The 27,397-nt window shown below is 37.7% G+C and overlaps 2 protein-coding genes and 1 long non-coding RNA gene across 7 annotated transcripts in view; 2 read left to right on the forward strand and 1 right to left on the reverse strand.

Annotated features, from left to right (window-relative positions):
- The window catches only part of phldb3 (pleckstrin homology-like domain, family B, member 3), a 39,286-nt gene extending 36,362 nt beyond the window's left edge, over nt 1–2,924 (forward strand). For 3 of the 4 annotated variants that reach the window (XM_087288108.1, XM_087288109.1, XM_087288110.1), the window contains 3 exons: nt 1,948–2,152; nt 2,235–2,320; nt 2,533–2,924. In XM_087288108.1, coding sequence (XP_087144234.1) covers nt 1,948–2,152; nt 2,235–2,320; nt 2,533–2,667 — 426 coding nt within the window. In that variant the 3' untranslated portion in view covers nt 2,668–2,924. Of the gene's footprint in view, nt 590–648; nt 871–1,056; nt 2,153–2,234; nt 2,321–2,532 lie in introns of all 4 variants that reach the window. The other variant, XR_015512120.1, reaches the window with a different exon arrangement.
- Nucleotides 2,925–5,151: 2,227 nt separating this feature from the next.
- pabpc1a (poly(A) binding protein, cytoplasmic 1a) lies at nt 5,152–27,109 on the forward strand. Of its 2 annotated transcripts, none has more exons than XM_087286214.1 (15): nt 5,152–5,664; nt 8,813–9,006; nt 9,088–9,203; nt 11,854–11,993; nt 13,037–13,131; nt 15,436–15,573; nt 16,686–16,781; nt 19,424–19,696; nt 21,510–21,600; nt 22,011–22,124; nt 22,359–22,507; nt 24,595–24,679; nt 25,353–25,483; nt 26,255–26,350; nt 26,797–27,109. In XM_087286214.1, exons 1-14 carry the CDS (start codon nt 5,472–5,474, stop codon nt 26,342–26,344), a joined length of 1,905 nt encoding a protein of 634 aa, XP_087142340.1. In that variant the 5' UTR covers nt 5,152–5,471; the 3' UTR covers nt 26,345–26,350; nt 26,797–27,109.
- LOC141378101 (uncharacterized) lies at nt 19,471–23,326 on the reverse strand. The gene is made up of 3 exons (XR_015512286.1): nt 22,203–23,326; nt 20,651–22,151; nt 19,471–20,213 (listed from the first exon to the last, which is right to left on the reverse strand). It is a non-coding gene; the product is annotated as an uncharacterized LOC141378101 (long non-coding RNA).
- Nucleotides 27,110–27,397: the final 288 nt, after the last annotated feature.

The raw sequence follows: 27,397 nt of genomic DNA on the forward strand, positions 1-27,397 counted from the left end.
TGCAGTGTTGATTCAGTTTAGTTTGGTAATGATTCAATTGATTACAGTGTTGGTTCATTTGAGTGCATTGTTGATTCAGTTTAGTTTGTTAATGATTCAGTTAATTTCAGTGTTGGTTCATTTAAGTGCAGTGTTGATTCAGTTTAATTTGGTGATGATTCAGTTAATTTCAGTGTTGGTTCACTTGAGGGCAGTGTTGATTCAGTTTAGTTTGGTAGTGATTCAGTTCATTTCAGTGTTGGTTCATTTAAATGCAGTGTTGATTCAGTTTAGCTTGATGATTCAGTTAATTTCAGTGTTGATTCAGATCTGTTTAATGTTAATTCAGTTCATTTCAATGTTGGTTTTTATGAGTGTAGTGTTGATTCAATTTAGTTTGGTAATGATTCAGTTCATTTCAGTGTTGATTCAAATCTTTTTAATGTTGATTCAGTTCATTTCAATGTTGGTTCATTTGAGTGTAGTGTTGATTCAATTTAGTTTGGTAATGATTCAGTTCATTTCAGTGTTGATTCAAATCTTTTTAATGTTGATTCAGTTCATTTCAATGTTGGTTCATTTGAGTGCAGTGTTGATTCAGTTTAGTTTGGTGATGATTCAGTTTATTTCAGTGTTGGTTAATTTGAGGGCAGTGTTGATTCAGTTTAGTTTAATGATTCAGTTAATTTCCTTGTTGATTCAAATCTATTCAATGTTGATTCAATTAATTACAATTTTGGTTCATTTGAGTGCAGTGTTGTCAGTTTAGTATGATGGTGATTCATTTAATTTCAGTTTTGGTTCATTAATTACAGTGTTGAATGAGTTTATTTTGATGATGGTTTAGTTCATTTCAGTGTTAATTCAGTTACATTTACATTTAGTCATTTAGCAGATGCTTTTATCCAAAGCGACTTACAAATGAGGACAAGGAAGCAATTTACACAATTATAAGAGCAACAATGAAGAAGTGCTGTAGGCAAGTTTCAGGTGTGTAAAGTCTAAGAAGGAAAGTATTAGTAATTTTTTTTTGGGGGGGGGGTACAGTTAGTGATATAATCAGAGAGGCAATTGCAGATTAAGAAGTGAAGTGGAGTCTAAATAGTTGAGTTTTTAGTGGTTTCTTGAAGACAGCGAGTGACTCTGCTGTTCTGATGCAGTTAGGGAGTTCATTCCACCAACTGGGCAGATTGAGCGCGAGAGTTCGGGAAAGTGATTTCTTCCCTCTTTGGGCTGGAACCACGAGATTTAGTTTGGTGATGATTCAGATCATTTAAATTTTAGTTCACTTGACTGCTGTGTTGATTCAGTTCAGTTTTGGTGATGATTCAGTTCATTTCAGTGTTGATTCACTTGAGTGCAGTTTTGATTCAGTTTAGTTTGGTGACGATTCAGTTAATTTCAGTGTTGATTCACTTGAGTGCAGTTTTGATTCAGTTTAGTTTGGTGACGATTCAGTTCATTTCAGTGTTGATTCACTTGAGTGCAGTTTTGATTCAGTTTAGTTTGGTGATGATTCAGGTGATTTCAGTGTTGATTCATTACTGTTTAATGTTGATTCAGTTCATTTCAAAGTTGGTTCATTTGAGTGCAGTGTTGATTCGGTTTAGTTTTATAATGATTCAGCTCATTTTGTTGTTGATTGATTCTTTTCATTGTATCAATTATGAATCAATTGTAATTAATAGTCTATTTCAATGTTGCCTCAAATAATGTCAATATTGATTTAATTTCAGAAACAATGCTTAAATAAAACCATCACCATTTCTGATATGGCATGTGTGTGTGCTTTAGCATAAAGCCTATATGAGTTTGACAACTGAGGGAAATTGTTATGTTTAATTTCAAGATAATTTTAAATAAAAATGAATGTTTTTGTCAGCTTTTTAAATTAGAGAGCTAAATATAGTCTGCCCAATTTCAAGTAATCAAGTTGTCACCATGTGTGTGTGTGTGTGTGTTGATCAGGGTGTTCCTCTGTCCCTGACGCTGGATTTTGACCTGCGGGCTCATGTGGAGTCTCTGGGTCATAATGTGTCGGGCTGTATGGGTGTAAATCTGTCCTCCAGGCGCTGCGGAGGATTCCTGACCAAACGCGGCGGTCGAGTGAAGACCTGGAGGAGGAGATGGTTCATCTTTGACCTGGACCACCAGAGACTGGCCTACTACACCGGTCAGACTCAACACACACACTGATTAAGTGTTGAAGAAGTGTTGAATATGTGCTGAATATGTGTTGCTTCTCCACTCTTCAGAGCTGGATGAGAAGAAGCTGAAGGGTGTGATATATTTCCAGGCCATCGAGGAGGTTTATTATGATCATCTGCGGACGGCAGCGACGGTGAGTTCACTGCGGCTGCGTCTCAATCAGATCCTAGTTTACTAGTTAGGGCACTTGTCATTTTAAAGGACTCATATTGCAGAATACTTCCAGTGCACTGAAACATTCACTTGACAACTCTGACGTTTGTGTGTGTGTGTGTGTGTGTGTGTGTGTGTGTGTGTGTGTGTGTGTGTGTGTGTGTGTGTGTGTGTGTGTGTGTGTGTTTTCAGTCTCCACGTCCCAGTCTGACGTTCTGTGTGAAAACCTACGAGCGTCTGTTTTTCCTGGTGTCTCACAGCGCAGAGGCCATGAGGATCTGGATGGACGTGATCGTCACTGCCACTGACGAACACAGCAGATACTGAACACACACACTGACACATACACACTCACAGATACACTGCAACACACACAGATACCCGCACACAAACACACGAGTGCAGGGCGTTCTGTGATTGACTCTGCTGCCCCCTGCTGTTACACTACACACATCACACACGCTCCAGATTTCAGCTCTATTTATATTTATTACTGTTTCGTATTCATCGCTCATGTTTTGCTACGGAAATATTTTTGGGTAAAAATACGGCAAAGTGTTAATAAATATTTACATTCCAAACAACATGTCTGCACTTTATTAAAGTAGAACTGCTGCCAAAATTAAGTCAAGGGGTAATATTCTTAACTATTAATTGTGTTATTGGATATACACACACTGGCCACTTTATTAGGTACACCACCTTTTTACACCTCGGATTAATAAAGGGACTAAGCCGACAAGAAAATTAATGAATGAATATATTACAGGGGCGTCATTGTGGCTCAATGGTTAGCACTGTTGTCCCACAGCAAGAAGGTCGCTGGTTTGAGCCTCGGCTGGGTCAGTTGGTGTTTCTGTGTGGAGTTTGCATGTTCTCCCCGTGTTGGCATGGGTTTCCTTCGGATGCTTTGGTTTCCCCCACAGTCTAAACACATGCGCAATAAGGGAAACTAAAATGGCCGTAGTGTATGAGTGCATGTGTGAATGAGAGTGTATGGGTGTTTCCCAGTGATGGGTTGCAGCTGGAAGGGCATCCGCTGCGTAAAACATATGCTGGATAAGTTAGCGGTTCATTCCACTGTGGCGACCTCTGAAATAGCCACTAAGCCGCAGGAAAACTAATGAATATTTCACTCTTTTATTCATCATAATTATTGTTTTATTATTATCCCCTTTATTTCAGACTCTTAGTCCATATCCAAAAACATAATCACAAAATAAAAAACAAAAGATGTTGATATTTTCTTTAAATGCTTTTTATTGATATTTCTTTTCTCTCTTATTGACTATATACACCACTTTTATTTTTATTTTTTATAATTATCTTTTCAGGGTTTCACCTTTATTGTATAGGACAGTGGATTGTATTGACTGGAAAGTATGGGGAGCAGAGAGAGGGGAAGGATCGGCATAGGACTGCGAGGCGGGAATCGAACTCGGGTCACCTTACGCCCCAATCACACGGGGCTTCAGCATCAACGCTTGACTGAAGGCGTGTCTGAAGTTGGGGCTGAAGCGATCATCATAGAAGCGTCAGCCAATGAAATTCAGTCAGCAATAGGCCACTGTCTAGCTGATGTATTTGCATACAGTGATCTGATTGGCTGATGCTTCCGTCGGCGCTTGAAAAGTTAAGCTAGTCCCAACTTCTGCAGCGAGCAACACCTCTGAAGCGGCGCCGACGGATCCACAATGCAGTTCAGGAACGCCTGAAGTCACTCATTCAAAGTGAATGGGAAGCGTTGACGCTGACGCCCCGTGCGACCTCTATACAACACTTTTATTCTATTTTTTCTATTTTATATATATATATATATATATATATATATATATCTTTTTTATTTATTTTTTGATTGCTAAAACAAACAAACATGCAAACAGAAACAGAAAAAAATCTAATAATAAAGACAAAAATAGAAACAAAAAAATGTAATAAAAATACCATCAACAAGAGCACAGCTCGAGTTCACGAGTGAGGGAAGGGTGGAGCGTGAGATTGACAGGTGGATTGGTGCAGCAGTAATGTAGTCGATGTACCGGTCTGTTTTGGTAAAGAAGGAGCTGAGCTGAAAGGCAAAGCTCTCGATTTACCGGTCAATCTACGTTCCTCCTCTCACCTATGCTCATGAGCTTTGGGTCATGACTGAAAGGACAAGATCTCGGAGACGAGCAGCTGAAAGGAGTTTCCTCCGCAGGGTGGCAGGGCGTACTCTTATAGACAAGGTGAGGAGCTCTGACACCCGGGAGGAGCTCAGAGTAGAGCCGCTGCTCCTCCACATCCAGAGAAGTCAGCTGAGGTGGCTCAGGCATCTGTTTCGGATGCCTCCTGGACGCCTATCTGAGATGTTCCAGGCATGTCCCACCTCGGGGAAGACCCAGGACATGCTGGAGGAACTATGTCTTTCAGCTGGCCTAAGAACGCCTTGGGATCCCCCCGGAGGAGCTGGAGGAAGTGTCTGGGGAGAAGGAAGACTAGAGTTCTCTGATGAAAATGAATGAATGAGAGCACAGCAGTGTCTATACATTCAGTCATTTTAAAGATTATCTGGGGAATAAAAACATTGATTGTAATATTTTATACATATCTCAGATGTTTAGCTTTCCAACAGTTTCACAGAATACATTAAGAGATCAAAATAAATACAAATAAACTGTCAACACAGGAGACGACCTAGCAAATGTGTGTGAAATTGTGCTTTTATTCTATTTCTCTTCTATGCTCTTATTGTGCGCTTACGTAACACATAAGATACACCCCGCAACATCCGGCTTTCGTGCGCTCTTATCAGCGACGCACTTCCGCTTCCTTCCCCTACCTTGTGCGGTGCGAGAGAGAGCGCGTGTGCCTCAGAGCCTCGGCACACATCTTATAAAAAAAAACCAAGAAAAAAACAAAAAAAATCACAAAACCGAAAAAAACACCAACAAAAAACTACTTTTACTACCGCAGACCTCGGCGAAGCAGAGCGACGAGTGTTGTAGAGCAGTTTAATAGACGAAGAAGCAGCAGCAGGCCTGAGGAGACCCAACACCGCGACCGCCGCCATCTTTAAAACGGAAAAACCGGAGAGCCTGAGAAAAGCGGACAATCGGAAATCCAGCAGTGTTTAAAACCCTCCAGCCGTGAAAATGAACCCCAGCGCGCCCAGTTACCCGATGGCCTCCCTGTATGTGGGCGATCTACACCCGGACGTGACGGAAGCGATGCTCTATGAGAAGTTCAGTCCGGCGGGACCCATTCTGTCTATCCGGGTGTGCAGAGACATGATGACCCGCCGCTCGCTAGGTTATGCCTATGTCAACTTCCAGCAGCCCGCAGACGGTAAGAGAAGAGAGATGCACGTTATCTAGTTAAACACTAAACACACAGCTAACGTTAACCAGTGGACGCTCGCGGGCGCCATTACTGCTCGGTCGCGTGCGCGCGTGGATACAGCTGCTGACAGAAGTTAATTATTTGTATTACTACTGTACATACTGTACATTAATGTGAAGCTTGGCTTAGGGGTATACGTTAATAAAATACTATTTAATTAGGGTGGTTAATGATATGAATCTCGCCGACTTCCGGTTGTAGCTGTATCCTTTCCTGGATTGTAGTTGCTGTTGCTAGAGGAGATACAGCTGCGGTCGGAAGTTGGCAGGAATTAAATTATTTATTAAATGACCTATTAAATTTTATTATTAACGTCTACTCCTACTCTTAAGGTAATGTGAAAATGTAATTATACAGAGTGATACTCATAATGTTTATTATTACATCATAATCGTCTTTTACTCATTTTTACCCATCACTGTAATGTAAAAATCCTAATTTATTACAAGAGTTGTTCATCAGGGTTATTAGATTACCCATTAATGGTGTTTTATTAACGTCTACCGCTACCCTGATCCACACAGTAGTGTAAATACAGTAATTATAGAGAATTATTGATATTATTTATTAAATGACCTATGAAAATGTGTTTCATTTATCTCTACCCTAGCCCAATTTTCACAGTAATGTAAATGCAGTAACTTAAACGAGAATTATATATAGCATTTATTAAATTACCCATGAAATTGAGTTTTATTACTGTCTACCTCTACGCCCAACCCTCACAGTAGTGTAAAAACAGTAAATATACAGTATTAATAATATTATATTTATTGGTTATTAACTTATTATATTGAAATTTAGTAATGTTAGAACAGTAATTATGCCAGGTATTGTTCATATTTCTTAAATTACCCATTAAACTATTTTATTAACATCTTCCCCTCACAGTAATGCAAGAACAGTAATTATACAGAGTATTATACATATTGTTATTACCAATAAAACTGTATTTTACTAACGTTTACTCCTCACACTAATGTAAAAACAGTATTTTACCTGGTATTATTCATACAATTTCATGGGCAATTTAACAAAATATTTTCATGTATGTCTAGCTCTGATCTAATATGTGTGAATGTGATGGGTTTATCAGTTATAATATTTCATGTTTTGGTCTTTCTCGAGTGCTTTCCCCCCTCAATACTGCTCACAGCTTTAATTACTTTCATTTTTGTAAGTAAATGTAAATGAGTATTTATTTCACACTTTACCCAGACTGAAGCACTAGGTGGCGTATTATCATTATTATCCAGTGTATTATTCATAACATTAATAATCGTCTTTTACTAACCTCTACCTATCACAGTAATGTGAAAACAGTAAAGCAAGAATTATAATGTTTATTAAATTGTCCTTTAATGGTATTTCATTAGTGTCTAACGTTACCCGGAGTCTCACAGTAATTATAACAATAAGTATTCATATTATTTATTAAATTACCAATGAAATTGTGTTTTCTTAACTTCTATCATTCACAGTAATTTAAAAACACTCATTGTACAGAGTATTATTCATATCATTTATTAGATTAGCCATTAAATTGTATTTCATTAATATCTACCCCTGATCTGATGTATTTATCAGCTTTAATATTGAATGTTTTGGTGTTTCACAAGGGCTTGGCCCGCTCAATGCTGCTTGCAGCTTTAATTAGCTTTATTTGCATTTTATTTTGCACGGTTCGTCTAGACTAATGCACGAGGTAGCATATTATTCATAATATTTATAATAGTCTTTTACTAACAATTACCCGTCAGAAATAGTAATTATTACTGGAATTGTTAATAAATTGCCTATTAATGGAATTACATTAATGTCTAACGTTACCCCGATTCTCACAGTAATGTATAAACAGTAATTATAACGAGAATTATTCATATTATTTATTAAATTACCAATTAAATTGTGTTTTCTTAACTTCTTCGCCTCACAGTAATGTAAAAGCAGTAATTATACCCAGTAATCTTATTATTTGTTAAATGACCCATTATAGTATTTTCTTTCTAACCCCTGATCTAATGCATCAAAATCTAATGGGTTTATCAGCTATAATATTGAATGTTTTGGTGTTTCACAAGGCCATCAATGCTGCTTGCAGCTTTAATTTATTTTCATTTATATGTAAATAAGCATTTATTTCACACATTTTACTCAGACTCCAGCACTAGGTGGCGCTGCATCTCTTTTTATTAACTCTAATAGTGCAATACTCTCACTGTACTGTAGGGTTTGATCATTGCAGTCACACTAAGCTCAATAATAATCATGCTAATATGGTTATTTTCAGCCGAGCGTGCTCTGAGCACCATGAACTTTGATGTGATCATGGGTGTAAATGTAATTAAGTATTTATTTCACACATTTTACCTAGACTGAAGCACTAGGTGGTGTATTCTTATTATACAGCATGTTATTCATAATATTTATATCATCTTTTACTAACATTACCCATCACAGTAATGTAAAAACAGTAAAGCAAGAATTATTAATGATGCTTAATAAATTGCCCATTAAGGGTACTCTATTAACGTCTGAACTTACCCCGAGCCTCAAAGTAATGTCTAAACAGTAATTACAACAAGAATTATGCATATTATTTATTAAATTACCAATTAATTTGTGTTTTTTAACTACTACCACTCGTAGTAATTTAAAAACAGTTATCATGCCGGGTATTATTCATATTATTTATATAATTACCAATGAAATTGTATTTAATTGACGTCCACGCCCCTCGCAGTAATGTAAAATTATTAGTATTAATACCAGTTAATATTCTTATTATTTGTTAAATTGCACATTAAATTGTGTTTTCTTAATGTCCACCCTGATCTAATGGATTTATCAGCTATAGTATTGGATGTTCTGGTGGTTCACGAGTGCTTGGGCCCCTCAATGCTGCTTGCAGCTTTACTTTTATTTTCAATTCAATTAAGCATACCTATTTATTTCTCACATTTTATCCAGACTGAAGCACTAGGTGGCGCTGCATCACCTGCTATTAACTCTAATAGTGCAATACTTTTACAGTACTGTAGTGTTTATTATGTCACACTAAGCTTAATAATAATGCCAACATGATTATTTTCAGCCGAGCGTGCTCTGGACACCATGAACTTTGACGTGATCAAGGGTCGCCCCGTGCGCATCATGTGGAGTCAGAGAGACCCGTCGCTGAGGAAGAGCGGTGTGGGTAACATCTTCATCAAAAACCTCGACAAATCCATCGATAACAAGGCGCTGTACGACACCTTCTCCGCCTTCGGGAACATCTTGTCCTGCAAGGTAATGATGAGCGTCTGTAATGATGTGTGCAGTGCATGTGTTTGTGCTGGTGCTCAGAGCCGCTGTTGTCTTGTCCTGAAGGTGGTGTGTGATGAGAACGGCTCCAAAGGATACGGCTTTGTGCACTTTGAGACCCACGAGGCCGCAGAAAGAGCCATCGAGAAAATGAACGGCATGTTGCTCAATGACCGCAAAGTGTAAGTGTGCTTTTCAATTAACCTGCATTTACTCACTGATGTGTGTGGAGTGTGCTGTGTGGAGGTTTATTCTAGCGTAATTTTATGGAATTGCATTTTTACTTCATTTTGTGGTGGGTTTGATGTGATGCATGTTTGCATTCTTATGCACCGCCTTACATCAGGGTTCGTACTGGTCCTGGAAAATGCTAGATTTTTAATATAGTGTTTTCAAGGTTAGTAAAGTGCTTGGATTTTGGATAAAGTGCTTGAAACTGCTTGAATTTGGAATTGCAGAGCTGGAAATTGTGACAGTTTCAGTTGCATATGCGCCCAAACTCTTATCTATGCAAGCTTAAAATATATTTGGGAGCATTTGTGCATTAAATTGTTGACGTGCAACCAGTTTTTATTGCAAAATGTTCACCAAATGTGCTTATTTAGGAGTTATTCACGCAGACTTTTTTCTCAAAAATGCTTAACGCAGCACTTAGAAATAGTTTAAAACAATTGACGTATAACTTGTTATTTGCAAACATCATCTTAATAGCAACTGTCTTTTCACTAGCTGCATTAGTTTAATCTTCGTGAATGCAAACCCTTTTGTAGTGGTGAACGCGCTGCAGTTGCACGACTGACAACATTGTGATGAATATATGAAGTATTAAAAAGAACATCTTGTGATTAATATGTGGCAAACGCTGCTACCTGCAAACTCCATCCATCAGGCTATAGTTACGTTTAAGTTTAAAACTTTATTAATCCTCTTGGAGCAATTCATTTCGACATGGTGGTGTTTCACACATAGTATAACAAGAATGACACGCTTAACACTAAACATCAACACTTAACAGCAAGTACAAAAAACAAATCATAGTCCATCGATTAACTACATTTATTACATAACCTAATTGCTTCAGGCACAAAAGTAAATTTATAACGATTTGTGGAACGTTTTATTGTGCTTAGACGTCAAACATGGGGCATCCGCTCAATCTTTATTTAAGGGATGTGTTCTGTCTCCTAGTATTTTATGTGCCATCCTCAACACCTGCTGTTCGTAATAGTATGCAAGACTTCGCAGGGGAACTCCCAAAATCTTTGAACACAAATTAACGATGCCTTGAAGACGATTCTTGTTTTTTTTTATGGACAGTGAAGAAAACCAACAAATAAAGGAAAATTACAAAATACTTTTAATAAATGAATTGTAAAAGGTCTTAATAAAAACTTTCAATATATTAAAAGAGTTGAGTTTCTGCAATAATTATTATTTTTTTCATTATTATTATTCAGGGTTCAACATTAGGGATTTTTTTTTCTACTGGCACTATAATTCTTGCCTTGCCAAAATTTTCTCTGGCTCCACCAAAAAGTTAGCCATTTAGTTATTCAGCATAACTTCTCTTTAAATACAACTGACGATTTAAAAATGATTTAATTTAATCACAATACTGATTATATTACCTAAAGTGAAGGGTTTAGTTGAAAACTACAACAATTTTATGTTCGTTTGTTTGTTTAAAGCCCACCGAAATGCCTAATTTTATAAACCGGCTGATTACATCAGTCTACAATACTGTCAATATTTGTATTTTCATTTATTTGTAAACCTAGATTTAAAATGCATTTCACTTCTTATTGCTTAATCCTTCAACATAATAATCATATTAGCCTACATTTTAATTAATTACGACCTTTGAGGTTTTTTTTAAGTAGACTAAGAATGCTAAAGAAAGTCTATGAAGGAGGTCTGTGTGGGGGGGCATTTCTCGTCAGCACCGGGACTACAGTCAGATCATGAAGCAATGTTGATCTTTCTTTCCAGGTGTTGAAATGAAAGCAATCGGCCTAATACAAAATAGAAGATTAAAATATGGAACAATTATCATTGTAATTTCGGTCAACGGATGAACAGCACTCGGTAATATTTCAGCATGCTTTCACTTTCATATTAGACATGAAACGCACATTTGCCGGTAGAAATGGCATCCTGCCCTACTCATCATTCTCTCTTCATAAAGCCGTATATATGGCCATTACACAATCATAATACACTGTGATATAGGCTGGTTCGTTGGATCGTTTTGTTTCTCTACAATCGATCCGCTCAGTCGAGCCAAGACCCCCTCATTCTGGCAATCTTAGACCGATTGTTTTGGTGCGGACTCAAGCACGATTGCGGGATTCACATAAGCACGAACCGCGCTTACTGAGCAAACGAGACTGGTTCCGAAACAAATGTCTGGGTATGTAAGCACGCAATTGACAAACAGTCGCAGCCAAATTAAACGTTAGTGACAATCGGGCTAGTAACCTTTCTGTATACTGTCCCGAGCGTCTTGCATGCTGGCCCTGGGCAGTCCTTATTGTTGAGCCCTGTTAATTTTGTACACATTTTGGCCGCTGTTTTCTATTAAATTGCTCTATTTTAATTAACAATTAATAGACCATTCTGTTTTTGTTTGTTGCTGTCAAAATCGTCATTCAAATTTGTAATTAATTTATTATTATAATTTTTTGTCCATTTGGTCCATTCTGAAAACCATTTACCTTTTACCTTTTTGTTGCTTTTTACAGTCAAATCTTCTATGAAACCTATAACAGCTTATAAAGTTTTACTGTGTGATTTAATCACAGAATAATCTAAATGATTTGTTTGACATTACAGGTTTGTGGGTCGCTTCAAATCCCGTAAGGAGCGCGAGGCAGAGATGGGCGCCCGTGCAAAAGAGTTCACCAACGTTTACATCAAGAACTTCGGGGAGGACATGGATGACGAGAAGCTGAAGGAGATCTTCTGCAAATACGGTGAGTGTTTCTCTCTGATAGTGCATGGTTTTGTTCTTTATCAGGGTGTCAGCAGGATCTTGCTCACACCCCAACTGCAAAAGAACTCAGATTAATCAACCTCATTTGAGACTGTCGTCTGCGATACGTCTTTTGTTATTATTATAACTTGACAGCAGAGTTCTATTAATGACCGTATGATATTACAGTATCATAAATTTAACAGCATTTAATAAAACCTTACTAAATGTCTGAATCACACCAAGGGTGCTTGAGGGTGTATAAAATCCATAATTCTGAATGTGGGGTGAACTTTTTGAGTGGAGCAAACTGATACTGATCATTGCATCCATTGTAAATACTTCAATAAATATTGACCCCTCTGTATTAGGGGTCTGAGATCACCTTGTTTGTTTACATGTGCATTCTGAATCGCTTTGCATTTGAAGGGGTTAAATAAACTAGCTGTGTAGTTTATGAAGTTGATAAAATCCTGCTAGATTTACTGCAGTGACTAAGCCAGCGTGGTTATTCCTGCTGTTCTGTTGGTGCCCCCTGCTGGATTAGCATTTAATTCAATATAGAAATGTTTTAGTCCTATTGGTGAAGTTTTTTTCCTCTCCGCTGTCGCCTCTGGCTTGCATGGTTCAGGATCTGAAAAGCTACTCATTGATGAACTTGCCCTTCAGTGTTTGGACTCTCAATGATGACTTTAAACCACACTGAACTGAGCTAAACTGAACTGAACTTAAACACTAAAAACTGAACTACTCTGATCCAGTTACTATGACCATTTATGTGGAGCTGCTTTGACACAATCTACATTTTAAAAGCGCTGTACAAATAAAGCTGAATTGAATTGAATTGATATTAGGATTTCTTACAGTGAGCGTTTAGTGAATATACTGGTTAAAATGTGGCCAGTGTTACTGGTTAAATTGGTGCAGTTCAGCTTTAAAAAGAGTCTTAATAAAAGATGTTAAAGGTGTTCAGTTTCACTCTGGTTCCTGTATATACTGTGTTCATGTATGAATCTGATTTCTGATGTTCCTCTGTGTGCTCAGGTCCAGCGCTGAGCATCCGCGTTATGACTGACGACAGCGGCAAATCCAAAGGTTTTGGTTTCGTGAGCTTCGAGAGACATGAGGATGCACAGAGAGTGAGTGGAGATTAGATGACTATAGTGCTGTATTCAGTAGACATGCCGCAGATGTTTATTTTTTAATGGTCAAATTTTTCAGTATTTTTTTAATTTGCTGCTCTTTTTATTTCTTATTTTAATCATTACTTTTTTTAGTTTTAGTTGTCGCTATCAAATTTGTGGGTTTGGATGACCTTTTTAATGTCTAGTTGGTCTGTTCTTTATTTTTATTAACATTAGATTGGTAAGTTTCGATAATGACTAATCTTAATGTTTTGACTGGATCTGTTTTTTATTTTTTGACTGTCTTACTGGACGCCTCAAATAATTATGGCCAATTCAATTTTTTATTTTGTTAAATTTGACAACTAAAGTTTTTTTTTTTTTTTTTTTTTTTTTTTTTTTTTTTACTTTTATGCTGACTCATTTCAATATACGCTATTTTGAAACACCCTAAAGCAGGGGTTCTTAACTGGTTTGGCCATGGGACCCACATTTTTACATGTTCATCAAGCCAACCCAAATTTTTAGGAACTATAATACAATTTTTGGAATTATGATTCATTTGTATTTATTTGTTAACATACACAACTAGGGACAGACAAATCACAAAAAAATTAGCAAGACTTGCGAATAAACAACGTTTTACTGCTGTCATTTAACAAAATGTATCAAATTATAGAAATATTACGCAGTAAAAACGTCAAATGCTGTAAACAGGATAGTGTAAGTAAAGGTTAGGTTACCATTAACTAAACTGTTTATAAATCATTAACACTGATCCGGTTGAACAGAACAAACCAGCAAATTAAAGTTAAATGATTAATCATAACCATTTTTATAATAATCACCAGTTATTAGCTCTTCTGCTTTTGTGTGGGCTTGGCCTTTGGTACATGGTGAGCACAGTAAGATGTGCAAAATGCCTGTACTTTCATTGAACATGAAGATGTTCAGCACTTTTGTGATGCCCTCAGTTATTAAAGTCGTCTTTGAAAATAGTCCACAGGTTTGTCCTTGCAACTGGGATGTTTGGTTTAAATGTTGTTTTAATTCAGGTTTCATGCTCTCTTGTGGGAGCACCTCACTACATATGACACTGAGGTTTTAAGCCTTGTTTGTCGTTAATATATGTAAATCCACACTTTACATATTTAGGGTCATACTGCAAACTCTTAATTTCATCCGATCCAGGAACCTGAATCAGCGTCAGTTTGACAGCTTTCTCAGAGAGAAAGACCACATCTATACCCCGTCATAACACACCGAGGTGTTTTCACGAGGAAACATAACTCTTGTACATTTTGTCAGTTTAGTGGCTAGTTTGTACGAGTTTAGTCTGATGAAAATGCACCTTTTTGAAAAGGAGGCATGGCACCCAACCACACCCCTAAACCCAACCGCCATTGATGGAGAAGCAATTTGTACTAACTTGTACGAATGAGATCATATGAATCAGCCACTATGTTTGGAAGCACATATCTTTATGAGCAAATATTCTTTGTAATGAGCATAAACAAAAGAAACCCCATGCACAAACACTTAAATCACATCCTGAAGTTGGCTGCCACTCAGGATGTGACGCCTGATATTGATGCGCTGTTGAAAGCTAAAAGATGTCAGGTATCAGGAGTCAAATAAACCAAGCAATCTTATTTAAAGTGCTTCACGAGACACCCTGATATCGTTCTGCAGACATCCCAAGTCTTCCGGAAGTTCCGGGAATCTCCAGCATATGCATAGAGACTCCCGAATGCCTGCAAACGAATGATAATTTCCCAGAAATCGCGCACCCCTCTCTCCCCACCTGTCTTCACATCATAGCTTCACATACATCGCTTGATTATAAGTTACATACTGTATACCTTGAATTTACCAGTCCGGTTTACTTGTGAACAGATTTGACTTTGTGGCCCCTGAGATTAAATGAGTTTGACATCCCTGCCCTAAAGTTTTTGACTGCCATTTAGGATGGACAGTATGCTAGTATTGCGACGCGGCTCATGTTTGTTTTTCCATGCCTTGCCTGATTCTATTTTTCTTAATTTTTTGACTCTCACATGGGTTGATTCCTAGAATTTTTATACCTCCTGAAAATTTGCCCAATTGAGATTATTTATTTATTTATTTGGTCTATTTTTGTCAAGTTGTTTGACTCAGATGTTTGTGTGTTTTGTTTTTTTGTGTTTTTGTTTCTAGTTGCTTTATGGCTAACTCATTTCAATATTCTTTTAGGACAGTTTACAGTGTAAGCAAAGCTGTTAATAACAACCTGTATGCTAATTGGGATGCAGCTCATGTGTTTTTCCGTGTTTTCCTCAGGCTGTGGATGAGATGAATGGGAAAGAGATGAACGGGAAGCAGGTTTATGTGGGCCGAGCGCAGAAGAAGGGAGAACGGCAGACAGAGCTCAAGCGCAAGTTTGAGCAGATGAAGCAGGACCGCATGACGCGCTACCAGGTGAAGTGACCCCAGCCTGACCAGTACACCTACACCTTTAGCAGACGCTTTCATCCAGAATGACTTACAATTGGGGCACCCTTCATACCTGTTTTACATTTGTGGCCTGCCAAATTTTAAACAAATGCTGTTTGTGTGTACGAGTATTATTTTTGCAATGCATTTGTTATATAGGCCATTTCAATGTGGTGATGCACATTTCCTGCTTGTTATTAAACCATTTCATAACTGTAATAAGAGTCAATTCAACCATAACTTAATGTTAAAACAGCAATTATAACATAATTTATCAATATGTGGCTCTGATTGAATTGTCAAGCTATAGAAATTAAAAATATAAAATAGGAAATGCGTTGGAACCAATGTTATTGTTTACGTCCCTCAAAATGGTCTATAGTACCAGACCTTCATGTAGATGTCAGAATATTCAAGCCAGAGTTCATTCCTGTTCATTTTCAATAGGTGACCCCAAACACCACTAGTGTCTTTTTTTGTGGTTGTTGCACCTTTTCAGCACAACTGAGTCAACCCCAGTTTCTTGTGTGTATAAGTAGATAATGTTGAAATATTTTGCTTCTGAAATGAGGGGACCCATGTTTTTTTTTTGAGTATGGAAGTGTCTCTCGAGCACAGAATAAGGGTAAAGTGTTTTCCGTCCGTCTTTCGGATAAGATGTAAAACCGAGGTCCTGACTATGTGGTCATTAAAAATCCCAGGATGTCCTTCGGAAAAGAGTAGGGGTTTAACCCCGGCATCCTGGCCAAATCTGCCCATCTGTCCATCATGGCCTCCTAACCATCCACATATCATAATTGGCTTCATCTCCTCTCCACCAATCAGCTGGTGTATGGTTTGCGGTCTGGTCATCCAGGTGGATGCTGCACACTAGTGGTGGATGAGGAGATCCCCCCCATGTGTAAAGCGCTTTGAGTGTCTAGAAAAGTGCTCTATAAATGTACGCAACTATTATAATGAATAATGTTTGTTTTCTACAGGTGGTTTTTCAAGCTCACTCACCTGTGTGAGGCACACTATTCAGAGTTGAGGTTTTCATGTGGTCTGCTGGGGGTTTATGATGCTTGTACATGACAATATTTTTTGTTTTTTTACAGGGAGTCAATCTGTATGTGAAGAATCTGGATGATGGTTTGGATGACGAACGCCTGAGGAAGGAGTTTTCACCATTCGGCACCATCACCAGTGCTAAGGTACCAACAAACTAAATAAGTGTGCTATCACACCTGCCGTATTTAGCTCTGTTGAATCGCACTAGAGTTAGTTTTCCTTGTTGGTGCGGTTCGTTTGGGCAGGTGTGAATGCAGCAATGGTACTCGAGTGCGCACCATAAGCGGACCAAAAATGCGTACAAGACCTCCTTGAAGTGGTCTCGGTACACTTTCAAACAAACTTAGAAGTGGTTTGTTTGTGGTGAGAATATGATCCAAACTAACAGAACTAAAACTGCGCCTTTCTGGATTAATCTAGCTGTGGTTGGATATGGGATGTATAGGAAATATTTGTTGACAGTGCTTTACCAACAGTTTTAAACAGAGAGGGAAAACGTTACCTGATGGATCGTTGGTAATATTTCCAGAAGATGACCAGGTCACAGTTTAGCTAAATTAATTAATTGATTTGATTATTATTTATTAATTATTATTAATTGATTTGATTAATTATTGATTTGATTAATTAATTGCGCCTTTACCGTTTACAGTGCAACAAACATTGTTTGGATCTTTCAAATAGTCAGGCAAAACAGTTCTGCTAATGCACACACACACACACACACACACGCACAGTCTTGCTGCTTTTAAGAGCTGTAAATGTGTCTTTTTGTAAGCAGCACCGGCTGCTTTCGCTTTGAACAGATTATTAGTTGACCTTAACCATCTGATCATTCTTCCATTATCACAGTGTTTTTCACTTGCTTTATTTTTATTTTGCTTACAGTTTTTTGTTTATCAGGGGTGTCCAAACTTTTTGGGCCGAGGGCCAGATGCAAAAAAAAAAAAAAACGTTGTCGCGGGCCAAATTTTACATACATCACACAGACACGCATGCATATATATATATATATATATATATATATATATATATATATATATAGCCCCCCTAAATTATTAGCCCTGTTTATTTTTTTCCCCAATTTGTTTAACGAAGAGAAGATTTTTTTTCCACACGTTTATAAACATATTACTTTTAGTAACTCATCTCTAATAGCTGATTTATTTTCTCTTTGTCATGATGACAGTAAATAATATTAGACTAGATATTCTTCAAGACACTTCTATACAGCTTAAAGTGACATTTAAAGGCTTCACTAGGGTAATCAAGTTAACTAGTCAAGTTAAGGTAATTAGGCAAGTTATTTTATAACAATGGTTTGTTCTGAAGACTTAAGGGACTAATAATATTGACCTTAAAATGGTTCATAAAAAATTAAAAACCGCTTTTATTCTAGCCGAAATAAAACAAAAGTCTTTCTCCAGAAGAAAAAATATTATCAGACATACTGTGAAAATGTCCTTGCTCTATTAAACATCATTTGGGACATATATAAAAAAAAAAAAAGAAAAGTCAAAGACGGGCTAATAATTCAGAATTTCAACTGTGTGGATAGACAGACAGACAGATAGATAGATCATAACAAGAACTGCTGCTTAAGTGAATGCATGTAATAGCGACACCCGGTGGTTATTTATTAAGTTTTTGTATATCGGGCCAGATTCTATTGATATTTATAAAAAGCCTCGCGGGCCGCCACAAAACTGATTGCGGGCCACCGATGGTCTGCGGGCCGTAGTTTGGACACCCCTGGTTTATATGGTTAAATTGTCATTTTTTTACAACAACATTGCTTTAATATGAGATGAACTCTCCATTTATGTGTAGTTAACTGGTGATCTGAGAGACCTTTAGTGAGGAGATTACTACTACAGATTACTGTGCGTATTTTTGATACGTAACAATAATTATTTTTAAAAGTCGATTGTTTTTCTTTGGGTTTTTTTAAAAGAAATGTTTTGTTAAATAATAAGTACAGTATGCAGTTATATCTAGCTTGTTTTGACACATTTAAAATTTGTGGAAATAATTATTGTTTGGTGTGGTCAGAAATAAATTAGGTAAATCCTTAATTTTGAGTTCTGAAAAGTGATGTGAAATAAAAACTAATTGCAGTATAACACTGAAACCATGACCCATGTGCTCATACACGACACACAAAATGTGAAATGAATGAGGCATGTGGACACAAAACACAAAATGTAAATCAAGTAATTTTAGCATGTCAAAGTCATATTTATGCATATACAAATATTTTCCCAACAAAATTGTGGCTAGTAAAAATGCAGAGTGGCTAGTAACTTTGCAAATCTACTAGCCACTGTGGCTGGTGATCAAGAAAGTGAATGTAAAGCCCTGTATATAAACTATATAGTGTACTATGAGCAGGGAAACGATCAGCCATAGTCAAAAGTGACTTTGTGTCTGCCAGTTTGTTTACTTGCGGGACTTTCATTGGCATTTTCCTGCACATTAATTCTGACCAATTGAAAAGCCGTTTAGGAAATATGGTCAACAACCTCTGGCCAATGAGTGATGTGGCTTGTCACATGACTGCATTTTGGTTCTTTTCAACTGGTTCAGACCAAAGCAATCAGTGTGGTGTGAAGACGACCAAAAGACGGCAGACAATGCTTCAGTCTATCATTTATTGGCCTTGATCTGGACCGAATGAAGCGAACCACAGATGTGAAAGCGCCCTAAGATTCATTCAATCTTTATTTAAGACGCTGTCTTTAAAATAAGCATTTATTTTAATCTTGATGTTTGTTTGTGTGTTCAGGTGATGATGGAGGGCGGCCGCAGTAAAGGCTTCGGCTTCGTCTGCTTCTCGTCTCCTGAGGAAGCCACTAAAGCCGTGACTGAGATGAACGGTCGTATCGTGGCCACTAAGCCGCTGTACGTAGCATTGGCTCAGAGGAAAGAGGAGCGGCAGGCGCATCTCACCAGCCAGTACATGCAGAGGATGGCCAGCGTCAGAGCCGTCCCCAATCCCGTCCTCAACCCCTACCAGCCAGCACCGCCCTCGGGATACTTCATGGCTGCTATTCCACAGGTCAGACACCACTTTCACACTGCTCACTCTTACGTTTAGTCGTTTAGCAGAAGCTTTTGGCCAAAGCCACTTACAATTGTGCATGCATTCAGAGGCAAGTAGGGATGCAACAATACAGTTAGCCCACGGTTCAATACATACCTCGGTTTTTTAACACTGTTTTCGGTTGAGTTCTGATGGCTTGACTTGTGTTTTCTTTGTTATTTTATAGGCAATAGGAGCAATAAGAGGTTGAGAAAAAAAATAAAAGCAAATTATTGCAATACTTATTTTGTTTTTACTTAAAAGCCAAGAAAAGTGCACTAGTGCCTAGAGTATTGTATAATAAATGAGCACTGAAATCTCACAGCTGCTGTAGCCCATGTACAAACTGGAGAACACATGAAATCCTCCACTTTGAGAATAAACACACATGTGGAGTTAATAAAGATAAATTGGCCATTACAGATAAACATATTTGTCCTTCAGTAAACATAAATAAACATCTTCATTATCTCTGTGCTGGAAACATGCGAGACTGTAGTCTGTAACGCGGATCGAGTGCTTTTATAAGATGACAGAAGCCCACATCTCCAATCACCCAAAACGGCTGCAAATCTTCAGCAGTAATCACCCGCACTGCCTCTGTTATTTTATGTGTCTCTGAGCCAGTTGGGTTTGTGTGCTGGAAGGATTCAGTGAGGGATTGTTGCTGTTTGGAGGACTTTATTAGCTTCTCTGCTCTCCTGCTTCAGACAGTGATATTGCTGGGTGATGCGCTGCAGATGTGCAGTCATGGTCATACCTGTAAAGCAATGCAGCACACAGTTATTATTTATTCACCATTTTTTCTTCTATTGGCTTTATACTAACCTGCAAAACCGAAATGTCCTCACACCGCAGATTTGAAAGACGCCGGCGCTTTCTCGTACTGTTGCCTCACTTCACCACCGCTTCCTTGTACTGTCGCCTCACTTCACCGCCACTCGCCATGTTGGTCAAGCGCCCCCTAACTTTAGAGCACAGTGATTGGATATTTACTCGCGGGGAGGAGTTTCCTCATCTCAGCTCATGGATTTACAGGCACACACAGTCAATTCAGGGAGATATAAAACACACATAGTATATTTAAACGCAAAACCGAGAAAACCGAAATTCACAAGCGCATATTGAACCGTGGAGGTCGTACCGTACAGTTCAATATTATATTGAGAATCGTGGCATCCCTAGCGACAAGTGCTCATTAAACAGAGGAACTGCTAATAATCTTGAGAATTTAGTGCTAGAGTAAGGAGGGTGCTTTTTTTTTTATAGAGGGTTTCTAAGTTGGTCTTATAGTTTGGTTATCACATCATCGGTTTCATTCAGTTTGATATCTATACAAAATTTTAAAATTGACAACATAGGAATGCAATTTTTTCTTAACTATTTCTGGGCGAATGATTAATCTAAAAAAAAAAAAAGAAGGAAATTCGACAAATGTGTGTGATACAAACATGCACAGACAAACAATCAACAAAACAATTGTTACTCGTTTAAATTTGATTAATTAGTATCATATAAATAAATTTTATATCTAAATATAAATAAAGATTCTCAAATATATGCTTGCACACGCACGCACGGTTTGTCAAACTTTTTTCCAATGCAACTAATTTTGTGCAGCAACACAACGCAATCAGTGAGATGTGTGAGCTACATTTTAGCTTTCTTATTTGAATAATTTAATTTGCTCATTGTAATCAATATCAGTGAAGTTGCCATGAATAGTTATTTGTTTGTTATACCTTTACTGTTTATTCACGCTGTCTGTTTTTCTGTGTGTGATGGACAGGCTCAGAATCGTGCTGCTTATTATCCCACCAGTCAGCTGGCGCAGCTCCGCCCCAGTCCTCGCTGGGCCACTCAGGGTGTCCGCCCTCAGCGTGAGTAGCCCCGCCCACTTCATAAATATTAATCATCCTAAAACATGTTATTGGGCATTCCTGTTTATTACTTTATTTGTGTAAACAAAAACAAACATTTTTATTCTAGTATGTTCACCAAAATAACAATGGCAGGAGCACTTTTGGCTTAGCGTGAATGTGTATGTATAGACATGCATGTACTTTTTTTTTAAACCGTTTTAAATGTATATCTGTTATTATTTATTGCTATTGATGCCTTTTTATTGTTCTAAACCTCTTATTATTGTTATTATTATTATTATTATGTTAAAGTTGTATTTCTAAAAATGTTTGTACATTTTATGTAGTTTCCCATGACACAGCCAGAGAAGCTGATGTGGCTATGAACTCAACTCTTTCTCATGGTTTACTTTTGGTCTCTGCTCCAGATTTCCAGAATATGCCGAACGCCGCTGTCAGGCCGTCTGCTCCCCGTCCACAGACCTTCAATCCGGTGCGTCCGGCCTCACAGGTCCCACGCATGATGACGTCTCAGAGGATGGGTGAGTGATCAATGCATCTCTCTCTCTCTCTCTCTCTCTCTCTCTCTCTCTCTCTCTCTCTCTCTCTCTCTCTCTCACACACACAAAACAATTTTATGTATAACTCTTATTTAGCAATATGGTTTATTCATCTATCTCACAATAACATTTGTTCTTTTGTCGAGACCAGTTACCGCAAATGCAGATGGTTTGTAATATGTTAGTTTATCATAATAATATTCTCCCTCTCTTCAGGTTCTCAGGCGATGGGTCCTCGCCCAGCCGCCGCTGGAGCCGCCACAGGACCGGCACAGGTCAGAGGTGTCCCGCAGTACAAATATGCTCCTGGAGTCCGAAACCCACAGCAGCACATGCCCACACAGCCACAGGTGCCCATGCAGCAGGTATGAACACACTCTGACCTCAACGCACACATGCATGCATACTAGGGTTGAGCTGATAGACGATGCCATCGTCCATCACTGATGGCCAATAGACAACATGAAGCTAAGCCGGCATCGCCAATCCTCCTCCACACCCACGCTGCAAACCCACTCGCAAAAATACACACCCAGGCCCCTTTTACACTAATACGTACGTAGAACGGAAGTGATCCACATCCACACCGTGTTTTACCTAGCATTTCTGAACAGAGCTCCGTCCGCTGAAAACGCACATCACGTGACCCCACATGCTGTCATGCGCTCCTCTGAGCTCCAGAGAGCAGTGCACGTCGGGCAGTTTATCAAGGATGTACTGCTGGATCGCGTCTCACTATAGTTGTTAAATGTGATATTCAGACATCCCAAGTCTCTTAGAAGTTCCAGCAGTCTCTGCATTTGCTTGACTCATAATGCTCATAAACGAGTGATAATCTTCCTGAAATCGCGCGTCTCCCTCCCGGTCCTCTAATAAGTCGTGCACCCTTCTCACCCATGGATCCCTCCCCGCTCTTCAGACATGTCGTGCCCACTGTCAAACACCCCGCTTTAGAAAAGTCATGGAAATACATTTACATCTATTTAACATGGATATGAAAATGAATTGAAACTATTGCACGTTTCATGATATGCTGTAATAAATTTAAACGTTTCTCTGATTTACCACGTATATGTAGACATTTCATGAACATTGGGTCATGAAAATTAACGGAAGTCCTGGAATTTTTGTAGTAAATATGTATATGAACTCTGATACATGCATATATAAAAATTCATACATATAAAAGTCTGCAAATTAGCAACTCTACATATCAATGTCTGATTTGGCGTAGAGAAAATCCTCATAAATTGCTAATAGTGCTGGGCAAAGCTTCATCGCCATTCAAAATAATTGATGATTTTAATATCATATTTTTTTGTTCATTTATTAATGATATACATGCATAAAAACTGAACTATTCGAAACATTTTTGTACATGCATCGTACACGCCATTATTTTAAATCAAACATTTATTTTGAATGCTGTTTATTGCGATTACTTTTGCCCAACACTGATTGCAGTAATTAACACAAAGTAGCGCATTAATAATTGTAGTAACTATACTATTGTTTATTATTATTATTATTAGGGGTCTTAAAATGAATAGTTTCTTCGGTGCACCGCGATGCAGACGCGGACAATTCGCTATCGGTTCAGTAATAATCATATCCGGTTATTATGTACTGACGTCATTTACCTCATATGCACTCTGTCGCGAGGGAGGTGAGCGCGGTATTTACAACACTCCTCGTCCAACTGCGTGTGTGTGTTATTTCTGTACAGTCTTTCACTGTGAGATACAGCAAAAGCCCCTATTTCACTGCGATTGAGGGAATGAAAGTACTCCATTTCTCTCTCTCTCTCTCTCACTGTGGCCCATTTCACCTGCTGGTGTGACTTTTCCTCTCGGCTGCTGGCGTGACTTTTCCTCCCCTCTATTTTCCTCTCGGCTATATACATTCCAGCTGCTGTACCTGTGCATTGTTGCGAGACTCGACCAGATTTCATGCGGGTGGGAATAAATTTCCGAATGAATCGTGGGAGCGGTCGGTAACTGTAATTTTAACAAGAGTGGGTGGTCTCACAATATCACTCCAGAGCGAGCAAGCGCGTGGCGTGTGTGCGCATGTGTTTGTTTGGTGCTGTCTATGTTTGTGTATGCGTGTGAATGAGAGACAGTGTGGTGCTGTGTGTCTGTGTGTGTGTTTATAGAGACAGCTTGTTATACCCATCCCCCAAAATACAACACTGTATGGAAAGCATCGTCAATGCACCGAGATATCGAATTGAACCAAATCGTTGGCATGATAATCGTAACCAAACCGTGAGACCAGTATAGGTTCACAACTCTAATTATTATTATTATAACAGCAATAATATTATAATTGTCATTAGTATCCCATCACAAATTTTAAATGCATCTATAATAATGAATACGGTGAGTTGTGTAAGGGCTAGTTGTGCATGCGTGTGTAAGCACTAATGTTTTAATTGTGTGTTTGTGTTCAGCCTGCGGTCCACGTTCAGGGTCAGGAGCCTCTGACTGCCTCCATGTTGGCTGCAGCTCCTCCTCAGGAACAGAAGCAGATGCTGGGTGAGGGATTATTATTATTATTATTATTACATTTTAAATCTCATAATTCATTATATAAATAGAGCATTTTATGTTTTATTCATGTGATACTAGTGTGAATCACCACCATATAATGTTGTCACAACGCACTATACAAATTAAGTTATTTGTTTATCATATATCGAAAAATGGAAATATATCTAATGTTTTAATGTGTTTATTCATTAATTTAACTCTTACTGAATTAATTATGACGTTATTATGAAATGGTTATCTATATCTATATATGGCTGGAAGTTATTGATGTGGCATTAAATTGCAAATGAATTGTGATTAATATTTTGTGCTATTCTGTGATTTATATTTTACTTTATTATCTTCATTTTTTCGTATCACATTGAAGTTATGTAGTAGATGTGTAACATTTTATCTAAATTTTGCAAAGTAGCCTTAAGTTGCTGATGTTGCAATAAATAAACTAACAACTCAATTTAATAGCAATTTAAGATATGCTGTGCTGTTCTGCAAGTTATACTGCCATCTAGTGGACTGTCAAGAAACTGATTTCAATATTCAGCCTATTAGTATCATAGGATATTAGTGATGTATCATTATAGACATCCATGTGATTGTCACGGATGATATCGTGATATTGTAGTGATGCATGTAATGATATGCTGTGGTTTTATTGCAGGTGAGCGCCTGTTCCCGCTCATCCAGAACATGCATCCCAGTCTGGCTGGAAAAATCACTGGAATGTTGCTGGAAATCGACAATTCAGAACTGCTGCACATGCTGGAGTCCCCGGAGTCTCTGAGGTCAAAGGTCAGTCTGACCTGCTGCTCATCCTAAAATCTATATTGTGTTTTTATTTTTCATGCTTTTTTCCAAACCTGAAATTCTGATGATAAAAACATGCACAAGAGAAAAGACTTATTAATAGAAAGATTAACGAAAAAAGTAATTAAATATTATAAAGAAAATAATAATAAAAATCCTACTAATAAAACGAAGCGCATTACAAGTACTCTTTAATTTCGTTTAAATTATAAAATTCTCTATTTTTCAAAAAAATATATTTATTTTCAGTAAAATTCAAATGAGCTTGACTTAAAATAGAATAGTGATTCATATAATGCAGGTGAATAAAATTAGGTTATATTAAGACAGATAATACTTTATTCATAAGTAAATTATTTATAGAGGATTTAAGAGTAAACAGAAGTTGAAATTTGGTAAATTTTTCTGATTTTATTTAGCATGCATATATGAGGTTTATATGTTTGTGTGTATGTGTGTATATATATATATATATATATATATATATATATATATATATATATATATATATATATATATATATATATATATATATATATATACACACACAAGTAAATTATTACAATATATATTTAGTTATTTATTTACAAGCTTAGATTAATTAATATAAATCTTTATTTTGAGTTAATACTTGCATAGCCAATATAAAGAGGCTACTTTAAGGCTTCATGCTTGTTTAAACTCTCCTGTTCTTTCTCTGCACACTGTGTATATCTGTGTACGCTCCTCTGGTTAATACTGATGTGTGTGTTCCAGGTGGATGAAGCAGTAGCAGTGCTGCAGGCTCACCAGGCCAAAGAAGCAGCACAGAAATCAGTGCCCAGTCCTGCTGTGCCCGCCGTCTAACACAAGGTCAGATCAGCATATTAAAGGGTTTGTTCACACAAAAATGGACAGTAGTCCACTATTTACTCACTCAAGGCATCCCTGGGTGTTTGTGATATGAAGCTACGGGAAAAAACCTTTCCAGGATGATAGCGGGATAGAACTGTAAAATACAGGAGAATCCTGGGAAAAACCAGAGGGTTGACAGATATGATAAAGGCACATAACATTTATTTAATTCTTCTAGCCTTTTCCATTTCAGCTACAATCTGACATGTGTCGTCTTTAGATCTAGCTTAAATCTGTGCAGTTAAGCGTTAAAGACTGGCCATCATTTAAGTCCAACATGCCATTGTTATGTCTGTGTTTGTAAAGTGGGGGTGACGAGGTTTATTTAGGTGTTTAATCTGTGTCTTTGCTTGACTCTTGTTGGAATGCATCGTAAAGGTGTTTTTATTTGCTGCTTGTTTCAGAAATGAAGCTCTCCGGCTCTGTCTTCTCCTCGAGGATCGTATTAAAAAAGAGAATAAATATCGAAAAACCAGAAACTCTCACAGAAAAAAAAACACCACCAAATTCAAATCTCTGCCAGGTTGAGAGGCTACATCTTAACCTTGATTTATATGAAAAAACATACAAAAAAATGGAAAACTTTTAATTTTGAAAATGTCAAAACATTCCTTTCTTTTTATTCCTCTTAATGAATGCTCATTGTCAATTGTTCCTGCAGTTGATGCTTTGAACATTTGGAAAAATTACATTGACTTAATAAAAATTTAAACATTTTATTATTGTTTGTGCTTGTTTTTTTGTAACAGTTTGTGCGTGAAATATTCATTACTTCTCCAGCGCTTTATCAATGTGGATTGTGTGGCAGCAGCTGAACACAGAAGTTCTAGTAAACTAACCGTGTCAGTCCAGTTCTCAGAGTTTAGTTCAATGTGGTTGAAAGTCCAAACACTGAAGAGCAAATCCATCCATGCACAGCTCCACAAATCCCAAACCAGGCAAGCCAGTGGAGGAACAAACCTCACCAATTGACCAAAATGAAGGAAAAACCCTGAGAGAAAGCAG

Source organism: Danio rerio, chromosome 16 (assembly GCF_052040795.2).
Source record: "Danio rerio strain M-AB ecotype USA chromosome 16, GRCz13ab, whole genome shotgun sequence".
In the NCBI taxonomy this organism is placed as follows: domain Eukaryota; kingdom Metazoa; phylum Chordata; class Actinopteri; order Cypriniformes; family Danionidae; genus Danio; species Danio rerio.

What these genes read in the sequence shown, in the direction of transcription:
- pabpc1a (XM_087286214.1), top strand. Translation starts at nt 5,472, where the DNA reads ATGAACCCCAGCGCGCCCAGTTACCCGATGGCCTCCCTGTATGTGGGC. An exon ending in GGAGATCTTCTGCAAATACG is followed by an intron (nt 11,994 to 13,036) that starts GTGAGTGTTTCT and finishes CTGTGTGCTCAG; the next exon opens with GTCCAGCGCTGAGCATCCGC. An exon ending in CGGAGTCTCTGAGGTCAAAG is followed by an intron (nt 25,484 to 26,254) that starts GTCAGTCTGACC and finishes TGTGTGTTCCAG; the next exon opens with GTGGATGAAGCAGTAGCAGT.